This window comes from Vidua chalybeata (genome assembly GCF_026979565.1).
Source record: "Vidua chalybeata isolate OUT-0048 chromosome 37 unlocalized genomic scaffold, bVidCha1 merged haplotype SUPER_37_unloc_8, whole genome shotgun sequence".
NCBI lineage: Eukaryota > Metazoa > Chordata > Aves > Passeriformes > Viduidae > Vidua > Vidua chalybeata.
The window spans coordinates 218-10915 of record NW_026530310.1 but is presented as its reverse complement, the minus strand read 5'-3'; the positions used below and the strand labels follow the sequence as shown (position 1 = coordinate 10915).

General features: G+C 58.4%; 1 protein-coding gene and 1 long non-coding RNA gene across 2 annotated transcripts; one reads left to right on the top strand and one right to left on the bottom strand.

Annotated features, from left to right (window-relative positions):
* Positions 1-317: 317 nt before the first annotated feature.
* STX1B (syntaxin 1B) lies at positions 318-7525 on the top strand (the record flags this gene model as incomplete). The annotated part of the gene is made up of 8 exons (XM_053933266.1): positions 318-426; positions 1527-1601; positions 1719-1792; positions 2700-2808; positions 3532-3605; positions 4313-4450; positions 5939-6049; positions 7315-7525. Coding segments are annotated over 8 exons (771 nt in total), but the record flags the coding sequence as incomplete, so codon positions are not given.
* An 809-nt stretch (positions 7526-8334) lies between these two features.
* Positions 8335-10359, bottom strand: LOC128782781 (uncharacterized). The gene is made up of 2 exons (XR_008428892.1): positions 9393-10359; positions 8335-9297 (listed from the first exon to the last, which is right to left on the bottom strand). It is a non-coding gene; the product is annotated as an uncharacterized LOC128782781 (long non-coding RNA).
* Between the last annotated feature and the right edge of the window lie 339 nt (positions 10360-10698).

Below are 10698 nucleotides of genomic sequence, written 5' to 3'. Positions count from 1 at the left end.
CCAAAAACCCCCCAAATCCCCCAAAATTCCCCCATATTCTCCCAAATTTTCCCCAAATTCTCCCAAATTCTTCCAAATTTTCCCAAAATCCCCCCTAAAATCCCCAAAAATCCCCCAAATCCCCCCAAATTTTCTCAAATTCCCCCCTAAATCCCCCCCAAATCCCCCCAAATTCACCCAAATTCTCTCAAAATCCCCCCCAAATTCACCCCAAATCCCCCAAATTTTCCCAAAATCCCCCCTAAAATCCCCCAAAATCCCCAAATTTTCCCGAATCCCCCCGAATTTTCCCGAATCCCCCCGAATTCACCCCAAATCCCGGGCAGGTGGAGGAGATCCGCGGCTGCATCGAGAAGCTCTCGGAGGACGTGGAGCAGGTGAAGAAGCAGCACAGCGCCATCCTGGCCGCCCCCAACCCCGACGAGAGTAATTAACACCCTTATTAATTAATTACATCGTTAATTACATCATTAACCAGATCATTAACACGGCCATGGGGTCATTAACTCATTAACGGGGCCATTAACGAGCTCGTGGGGTCATTAATTAGCAGCGGCACAGCGCCATCCTGGCCGCCCCCAACCCCGACGAGAGTAATTAACACCCTTATTAATTAATTACATCGTTAATTACATCATTAACCAGATCATTAACACGGCCATGGGGTCATTAACTCATTAACGGGGCCATTAACGAGCTCGTGGGGTCATTAATTAGCAGCGGCACAGCGCCATCCTGGCCGCCCCCAACCCCGACGAGAGTAATTAACACCCTTATTAATTAATTACATCGTTAATTACATCGTTAATTAGATCATTAATTACATCATTAACACGGCCACGGGGTCATTAACTCATTAACGGGGCCATTAACGAGCTCGTGGGGTCATTAATTAGCAGCGGCACAGCGCCATCCTGGCCGCCCCCAACCCCGACGAGAGTAATTAACACCCTTATTAATTAATTACATCGTTAATTACATCATTAATTACATCATTAATGGGGCCATGGGGTCATTAACTCATTAACGGGGCCATTAACGAGCTCGTGGGGTCATGAATGGGGTCAGAGGTCACTGACCGGTCACTCACCGGTCACTCACTGGTCAGTAATTGGTCAATGATTGGTCACTCGTGGTCACTCATGGTCACTTGTGGTCACTCGTGGTCACTCATGGTCACTTGTGGTCACTCGTGGTCACTCATGATCAGTTGTCGTCACTCATGGTCACTCGTGGTCACTTGTGGTCACTTGTGGTCACTCGTGGTCACTTGTGGTCACTCGTGGTCACTCATGATCATTCACAATCATTGTGGTCACTCATGATCAGTTGTGGTCACTCGTGGTCACTTGTGGTCACTCATGGTCACTCACAATCACTCACGGTCACTCATGGTCACTCACGGTCACTCGCGGTCACTCACTGGTCACTCAGAATCACTCACGGTCACTCAGAATCACTCACGGTCACTCGCGGTCCCTCGCGGTCACTCGCGGTCACTCACCGGTCACTCGTGGTCACTCCAGAGACCAAGCAGGAGCTCGAGGACCTGACGGCCGACATCAAGAAGACGGCGAACAAAGTGCGCTCCAAATTGAAAGGTGACCGCCGCCCCCCGCCCCGAGTGACCGCCGAGTGACCGCTGAGTGACCACTGAGCCAGTGGCCGCTGAGTGGCCACCGGGTGACCGCCGAGTGACCGCTGTGCCCCGGCCGCAGCCATCGAGCAGAGCATCGAGCAGGAGGAGGGGCTGAACCGCTCCTCGGCCGACCTGCGCATCCGCAAGACGCAGGTGCGGCCTTCGGCCTCGGCGCCGTTGACGTCATCGTCATCGACATCGTCGTCGTTGACATCGTCATCGTTGTCATCGTCATCGACATCGTCATTGACTTCGTCATCGTTGACATTGTCATCGTCATCGTTGTCATCGTCATCGACATCGTCATCGTTGACATCGTTATCGTCGTCATCGTCGTCATCATCGTCATCGACATCGTCATCGTTGACATCGTCATCGTTGTCATCGTCATCGACATCGTCATTGACTTCGTCATCGACATCGTCATTGACTTCGTCATCGTCGTCATCGTCGTCATCGTCATCGTCATCGTCGACATTGTCATTGTTGACATCGTCATCGTCATCGTCATCGTCATCATCGTCATTGACATCGTCATCGTTGACATCGTCATCGTCGTCATCGTCATCGTCATCGTCATCGACATCGTCATCGTTGACATCGTCATCGTCATCGTCGTCATCATCATTGACATCGTCATCGTCATCATTGACATCATCCTCATCGTCATTGACTTCGTCATTGTCATTGACTTTGTCATCCTCATCATCATTGACTTCGTCATCCTCATCATCATTGACTTTGTCATCATCGTCATCGTCATTGACTTCATCATTGTCATCGTTGACATCATCATCATCGCCATCATCAGCTTCACCAGCACGGCCATTGTACGATCCCACCTGTCCCACCTGTCCCACCTGTGGGACCTCACCTGTTCCCTCTCACCTGTCCATGTCCCACCTGTCCCACCTGTCCCACCTGTCCCACCTGTCCCACCTGTCTCACCTGTCCCAAACCTGTCCATATCTCACCTGTCCATGTCTCACCTGTCCATGTCTCACCTGTCCATGTCTCACCTGTCCATGTCTCACCTGTCCCACCTGTGCCCCCCCCCCAGCACTCGACGCTGTCCCGGAAGTTCGTGGAGGTGATGACGGAGTACAACGCGACGCAGTCCAAGTACCGCGACCGCTGCAAGGACCGGATCCAGCGGCAGCTGGAGATCAGTGCGGACACTGACCGCTGCACCGGTCACTCCGCGGTCACTCGGGGGTCATGGGGTCACTCTGGGGTCAGTGGTCAGCGAGGGGACAGAGCGGTCACTCTCGCTGACCGCTGCAAGGACCGGATCCAGCGGCAGCTGGAGATCAGTGCGGACACTGACCGCTGCACCGGTCACTCCGCGGTCACTCGGGGGTCACTCTGGGGTCACTCTGGGGTCAGGGGTCAGCGAGGGGACAGAGCGGTCACTCTCGCTGACCGCTGCAAGGACCGGATCCAGCGGCAGCTGGAGATCAGTGCGGACACTGACCGCTGCACCGGTCACTCCGCGGTCACTCGGGGGTCACTCTGGGGTCACTCTGGGGTCAGCGAGGGGACAGAGCGGTCACTCTCGCTGACCGCTGCACCGGTCACTCTGGGGTCACTCTGGGGTCACTCTGGGGGTCAGCGGTCAGTGGTCACTCGTGGGAGTGGTCAGTGTAGGGCAGGGGTCACTCGTGGGAGTGGTCAGTGTGAGGGTCAGGGGTCAGTGCGGTCACTCTGGGGGGTCAGGGGTCACTCAGGGGGTCAGTGGTCACTCAGTGGTCACTCAGGGGGGGTCAGGGGTCAGTGGTCACTCATGGGGGTCAGTGGTCACTCAGGGGTCACTCAGGGGGCTCAGGGGTCAGTGGTCACTCGGTGGTCACTCGGTGGTCACTCAGTGGTCACTCCGGCCCTGTCTCCCCCAGCCGGCCGCACCACGACCAACGAGGAGCTGGAGGACATGCTGGAGAGCGGCAAGCTGGCCATCTTCACCGACGACGTGAGCCCACCGCGGCCACCGCGGCCACCGGGGGGCTACCAGGGCTACCAGGGAGCTACCGTGGCTACTGGGGATCATTGCGGCTACCGTGGCCATGGGGGGGCTACTGGGGGGCTACTGGGGCTATTGGGGCTACTGTGGCTACTGCGGCCACTGGGGGGCTACCGGGGGGCTACTGGGGCTACTGGGGGCTACTGTGGCTACCGTGACCACCGGGGGGCTACCAGGGCTACTGGGGCTACTGGGGGTCATTGGGGCTACCGTGGCTACTGGGGGGCTACCGGGGCTACTGGGGCTACTGGGGGGCTACTGTGGCTACCGCGGCCACCGGGGGGCTACCAGGGCTACTGGGGCTACTGGAGGTCATTGGGGCTACCGTGGCTACTGGGGGGCTACCGGGGCTACTGGGGCTACTGGGGGGCTACTGTGGCTACCGTGGCCACCGGGGGGCTACCGGGGGGCTACTGGAGCTGCCGGGTGGCCACCGCGGCTACTGGGGGTCTGCCGTGGCGACCATGGCCACTGGGGGGCTACTGTGGCTACCGTGGCCACCGGGGGGCTACCATGGCTACTGGGGCTACAGGGGGGCTACCGTGGCCACCGGGGGGCTACCGTGGCTACCGTGGCCACCGGGGGGCTACCGTGGCCACCGTGGCCAGCGGGTGGCTACCGCGGCCACCGTGGCTAGCGGGTGGCTACCGCGGCAGATCAAGATGGACTCGCAGATGACGAAGCAGGCGCTGAACGAGATCGAGACGCGGCACAACGAGATCATCAAGCTGGAGACGAGCATCCGCGAGCTGCACGACATGTTCGTGGACATGGCCATGCTGGTGGAGAGCCAGGTCCGGCCAGCGGTCATCCCGAGTGACCACCGGTCATCCCGAGTGACCACGGGTCATTCGGAGTGACCACGGGTCAATGAGATGGGTTAGAGGTCAATGGGAGTGACCAGCGGTCATCCAGGACATGTTCGTGGACATGGCCATGCTGGTGGAGAGCCAGGTCCGGCCAGCGGTCATCCCGAGTGACCACCGGTCATCCCGAGTGACCACCGGTCATCCCGAGTGACCACCGGTCATCCCGAGTGACCACGGGTCATTCGGAGTGACCACGGGTCAATGAGATGGGTTAGAGGTCAATGGGAGTGACCAGCGGTCATCCAGGACATGTTCGTGGACATGGCCATGCTGGTGGAGAGCCAGGTCCGGCCAGCGGTCATCCCGAGTGACCACCGGTCATCCCGAGTGACCACCGGTCATCCCGAGTGACCACCGGTCATCCCGAGTGACCACGGGTCATTCGGAGTGACCACGGGTCAATGAGATGGGTTAGAGGTCATCGGGAGTGACCAGCGGTCATCCAGGACATGTTGGTGGACATGGCCATGCTGGTGGAGAGCCAGGTCCGGCCAGCGGTCATCCCGAGTGACCACCGGTCATCCCGAGTGACCACCGGTCATTGGGAGTGACCACGGGTCATTGGGAGTGACCACGGGTCAATGGGATGGGTTAGAGGTCAATGGGAGTGACCAGCGGTCATCCAGGACATGTTCGTGGACATGGCCATGCTGGTGGAGAGCCAGGTCCGGCCGGAGTGACCACCGGTCATCCCGAGTGACCACGGGACATTGGGAGTGACCACGGGTCCTTCAGAGTGACCAGGGGTCATTGGGAGTGGCCAGCGGTCATTGGGATGTGTTAGAGGTCACTGTCACTGCCCAGTGGTCACTCTGGCTGCCCGGTGGTCACTGTGGTCACTCTGCTGGCCGCAGGGCGAGATGATTGACCGCATCGAGTACAACGTCCATGGTCACTGTGACTGACCAATGGTCACTTTTACTGACCCGTGGCCATCATCACTGACCGGTGGCCATCATTACTGACCAGTGGCCATCATCACTGCCCGGTGGTCACTCTGGCTGCCCGGTGGTCACTGTGGCTGACCGGTGGTCACTCTGGCTGCCCGGTGGTCACTGTGGTCACTCTGCTGGCCGCAGGGCGAGATGATTGACCGCATCGAGTACAACGTCCATGGTCACTGTGATTGGTCACTGTCACTGACCGGTGGCCATCATCACTGCCCGGTGGTCACTGTGGCTGACCGGTGGTCACTCTGGCTGCCCGGTGGTCACTGTGGTCACTCTGCTGGCCGCAGGGCGAGATGATTGACCGCATCGAGTACAACGTCCATGGTCACTGTGACTGACCAATGGTCACTTTTACTGACCGGTGGCCATCATCACTGACCGGTGGTCACTGTGGCTGCCCGGTGGTCACTCTGGCTGCCCGGTGGTCACTCTGGCTGACCGGTGGTCACTCTGCTGGCCGCAGGGCGAGATGATTGACCGCATCGAGTACAACGTCGAGCACTCCGTGGATTACGTCGAGCGCGCCGTGTCCGACACCAAGAAAGCCGTCAAGTACCAGAGCAAGGCCCGGCGGGTCAGTGGCTACCGCGGGCTACCGGGGGGCTACTGGGGGCTACCACGGCCACTGGGGGGCTACCGGGGCTACTGGGGCTACTGGGGGCTACCATGGCCACTGGGGGGCTACCGGGGCAAATGGGGCTACTGGGGGCTACCATGGCCACTGGGGGGCTACCAGGGCTACTGGGGCTACTGGGGGCTACCATGGCCACTGGGGGGCTACCGGGGCAAATGGGGCTACTGGTGGTTGCTGGGGGCTACCAGGGGTGAATGGGGGCTACTGGGGGTCACTGGGGGGGCTACTGGGGCTACCGGGGGCTAATGGGAGCTACTGGGGGCTACCGGGGCAAATGGGGCTACCGGGGGTCACTGGGGGCAACTGGAATTCAGTGTGGCCACCACCAACCCGATGTGGCCACCAAGAACTGACTGTGGCCAGCAAGAACTTACTGTGGCCACCAAGAACTCAATGTGGCCACCAAGAATTCGCTGTGGCCACCAAGACCTCGATGTGGCCACCGAGACCTCAATGTGGCCACCAAGGCCTCGATGTGGCCACCGAGAATTCACTGTGGCCACCAAGGCCTCAATGTGGCCACCAAGAATTCACTGTGGCCACCAAGGCCTCGATGTGGCCACCAAGAACTCAATGTGGCCACCGAGAATTCGCTGTGGCCACCGAGACCCCGGTGTGGCCACCACGAAGGTGCCCCTGGCCAGGGTGGGGGAGGGGTCGGTAACGCTCTGCTCTTCTCTGCTCTCTCCCCTCCCCCGCTGCCGGGACGTCCCAAAATTCGCCCAAATTCACCCAAATTCACCAAAATTCACCAAAATTCATCGAAATTCATCACAAATCATCAAAAATCATCAAAAATCATCAAAAATCATCAAAAATCACCCAAAATTCACCCAAATTCATCGAAATTCATCAAAAATTCATCAAAATTCACCCAAATTCATCGACATTCACCCAAAATCACCGAAATTCACCAAAAATTCACCAAAATTCACCGAAATTAACTGAAATTCATCAAAAATCACCAAAATTCACCAAAAATCATCCAAATTCACCAAAATTCACCTAAAATTCATTGAAATCCACCCAAATTCACCCAAATTCACCCAAATTTCATCGAAATTCTCCCAAATTCATGGCAATTCACCCAAATCCACCCCAAACCCACCCAGAAACCCCCAAAACCCCCCCAAAACCGCGCCCGAATCCCCCCCCCAACCCCCCCAAACCCGAACCGGCCGAATCGGCGTCGCGGGCGCCGGCAGAAGAAGATCATGATCATCATCTGCTGCGTGGTGCTGGGCGTGGTCTTGGCCTCCTCCATCGGCGGCACCTTGGGCCTCTAGCGCCCCTCCCCCCGCGGGGGGGGGGGGGCGTGGCAGCCACGGCGCCCCTCCCCCGGCCCCGCCCCCGCCGCCCCCACCCCGCCCCCGTTAATTAAGCGCATCGATTGCGAATAAATTAATTGCGAACGGACGAGCCAGCACGCGGTGGTCCCGTCGCCGCCGGCCACGCCCGCGGCCCCGGCGCCGGCAAATCTAAGCGAGGCTCCGCCCCCCTCGGCCTTCATCCCATCCCATCATCCCCCTGTCCCGCCCTGCCGGCCACGCCCCCGCCTGCCGGGGGGGAGGGGTGAGCGGGGGTCTTGGGGCGGGGAGGGGCCAAGGGTTGGGTTGGGTTGGGTTGAGTTGGTTGAGTTGGGTTGAGTTGAGTTCAATTGGGTTGGTTGAGTTGGGTTGGGTTGGGTTGGGTTGAGTTGGGTTGAGTTGGGTTGAGCTGGGTTGAGTTAGGCTGGGTTGGGTTGAGTTGGTTTGGGTTGGGTTGATTTGGGTTGGGTTGGGTTGAGTTGGGTTGGGTTGATTTGGGTTGGGTCGAGTTGGTTGAGTTGGGTTGAGTTGAGTTCAATTGGGTTGGTTGAGTTGGGTTGGGTTGGGTTGAGTTGGGTTGAGTTGGGTTGAGCTGGGTTGAGTTAGGCTGGGTTGGGTTGAGTTGGTTTGGGTTGGGTTGATTTGGGTTGGGTTGGGTTGAGTTGGGTTGGGTTGATTTGGGTTGGGTTGAGTTGATTTGGGTTGGGTTGGGTTGAGTTGGGTTGGTTTTATTTGGGTTGAGTTGAGTTGATTTGGGTTGGCTTGGGTTGGGTTGAGTTGGTTGAGTTGATTTGGGTTGGGTTGAGTTGAGTTGGGTTGAGTTCAATTGGGTTGGTTGAGTTGGGTTGAGTTGATTTGGGTTGGGTTGAGTGGGGTTGGTTGAGTTGGGTTTAGTTGAATTGGGTTGGGTTGAGTTGGTTGAGTTGGGTTGGTTTTATTTGGGTTGGGTTGAGTTGGTTGGGTTGGGTTGGGTTGAGTTGATTTGGGTTGGTTGAGTTGGGTTGAGTTAACTTGGGTTGGGTTGAGTTGGTTTTCTTTGGGTTGAGTTGGGTTGGCCAATCCCAGCTGGGTGGGGGCGGGGCCATCGGCCCATTCTCACCGCGCCGGTGCCATCACACCCGACCCGTCCGACCATCCCCCACCCAACTGGTTAACCCATCCCCCACCCAACTGGTTAACCCATCCCCCACCCAACTGGTTAACCCATCGCCGACCAGTTTAACCAGTACCCAGCTGGTTAACCCATCACCGACCAGTTTAACCAGTACCCAACTGGTTAACCCATCGCTGACCAGTTTAACCAGTACCCAGCTGGTTAACCCATCCCCCACCCAGCTGGTTAACCCATCCCCCACCCAGCTGGTTAACCCATCCCCCACCCAACTGGTTAACCCATCGCTGACCAGTTTAACCAGTACCCAGCTGGTTAACCCATCCCCCACCCAACTGGTTAACCCATCCCCAACCAGTTTAACCAGTACCCAGCTGGTTAACCCATCGCTGACCAGTTTAACCAGTTTAACCACTGGCTGACCGCTCCCCTCTCCCGCCGGTCACTCTCCGGCCAAAGCCCCTCCCTGTCCATCGGCCCCTCCCCCACCCAACTGACCAGTCCAGGACAACGGCGACGCCGAGTGACCGGAGATGACCGGGAACGACTGACCGGTGACGACTGACCGGTGATGACCAAACTGACCGGTGATGACCGGTAACGACTGACCAGTAACGACTGACCAGTAATGGCCAAACTGACCAGTGATGACCGGTAATGACTGACCAGTAACGACTGACCAATGACAACTGACCGGTGATGGCCAAACTGACCAGTGGTGACCAAACTGACCAGTGACGACTGACCAGTGACAACTGACCAGTGATGGCCTCACTGACCGGTGATGACCGGTAACGACTGACCAGTGACGACTGACCAGTAATGGCCAAACTGACCAGTAATGGCCAAACTGACCAGTGGTGACCAAACTGACCGGTAATGACCAAACTGACCGGTAATGACCAAACTGACCAGTAATGAGCGCTAACGACCGAACTGACCAGTAAGGACCAGTAATGGCTGACCAGTGATGACCAAACTGACCAGTAATGACTGACCAGTGCTGACCACCAATGAGTGACCAGTAACTGACCAGTGCTGACCACCAATGAGTGACCAGTAACTGACCAGTGCTGACCACCAATGAGTGACCAGTAACTGACCAGTGCTGACCACCAATGAGTGACCAGTAACTGACCAGTGCTGACCACCAATGAGTGACCACCAATGAGTGACCAGTAACTGACCAGTGGTGACCACCAATGAGTGACCAGTAAGGGCTGACCAGTGGTGACCCAGGCCACGCCCAACTGGGCAACTGCCCACCCACCTGATGACATCATCAATGACCCCATGATGTCATTGATGACCCAATGACCTCATCGATGACCCCATCGATAACCCAATGACGTCATCGATGACCTCATCAATTACCCAATGACGTCATCGATGACCCCATGACATCATCACTGACCCCATGACGTCATCGAGGACACCATCGATGACCCAATGACGTCAATGATGACCCAATGATGTCATCAACAACCCCATCGATGACCCAATGGCGTCGTTGATGACCCAACAATGTCATCGATGACCCAACGACCCCGTTGGTGACCCAATGACCCCATCGATGACCCAACGATGTCATTGATGACCCAATGGCGCCGTCGATGACCCAACGACCCCATCGATGACCCAACGACGTCATCATCGACGACCCCGCCCCCACGCCCCCCCCCCCATCTCCGCCCCTCCCCCACCGGCCGAACGCCCCCCACTTAGATTTCCCGCCGCGCCGGCGCCCCTCCCCCGCCCCTCCCCCTCCCCCACCCCCCGCTCTGCGCCGCCCCCTCGCGGTCCCTGTGACGTCTTTGCTACCAAACCATTGCCAAAAACGCAGCCGGCTCCGCCTCTTCTTCCCCAAGATGGCCGCCCCCTCCCCTCCCCCCCCCCCCCAGGGAGAGACGCGAGGCGGCGGCGCCGTTTCGGTAGGAGTTTAATGGGGGGCGTGGCCCCGGCGCGGTGGGCGGGGCTCAGGGCGCGGCGGGCGGGTCGTCGGCCAGGAGCATCGGCGAGCCCAGCTGGAGGTCGCGCTGGAGGCTCTCGAGCGCGGCGGGGCTCAGGCGGTGAACCTCGAGCCAGTCGGCCAAGAGCGACGCCGAGAGCGGCGCCGAGTCGCCCTGGCTGCGGGGGGGAGGGGCCGGGCGGCGGGCGGAGCCGATGGCGGC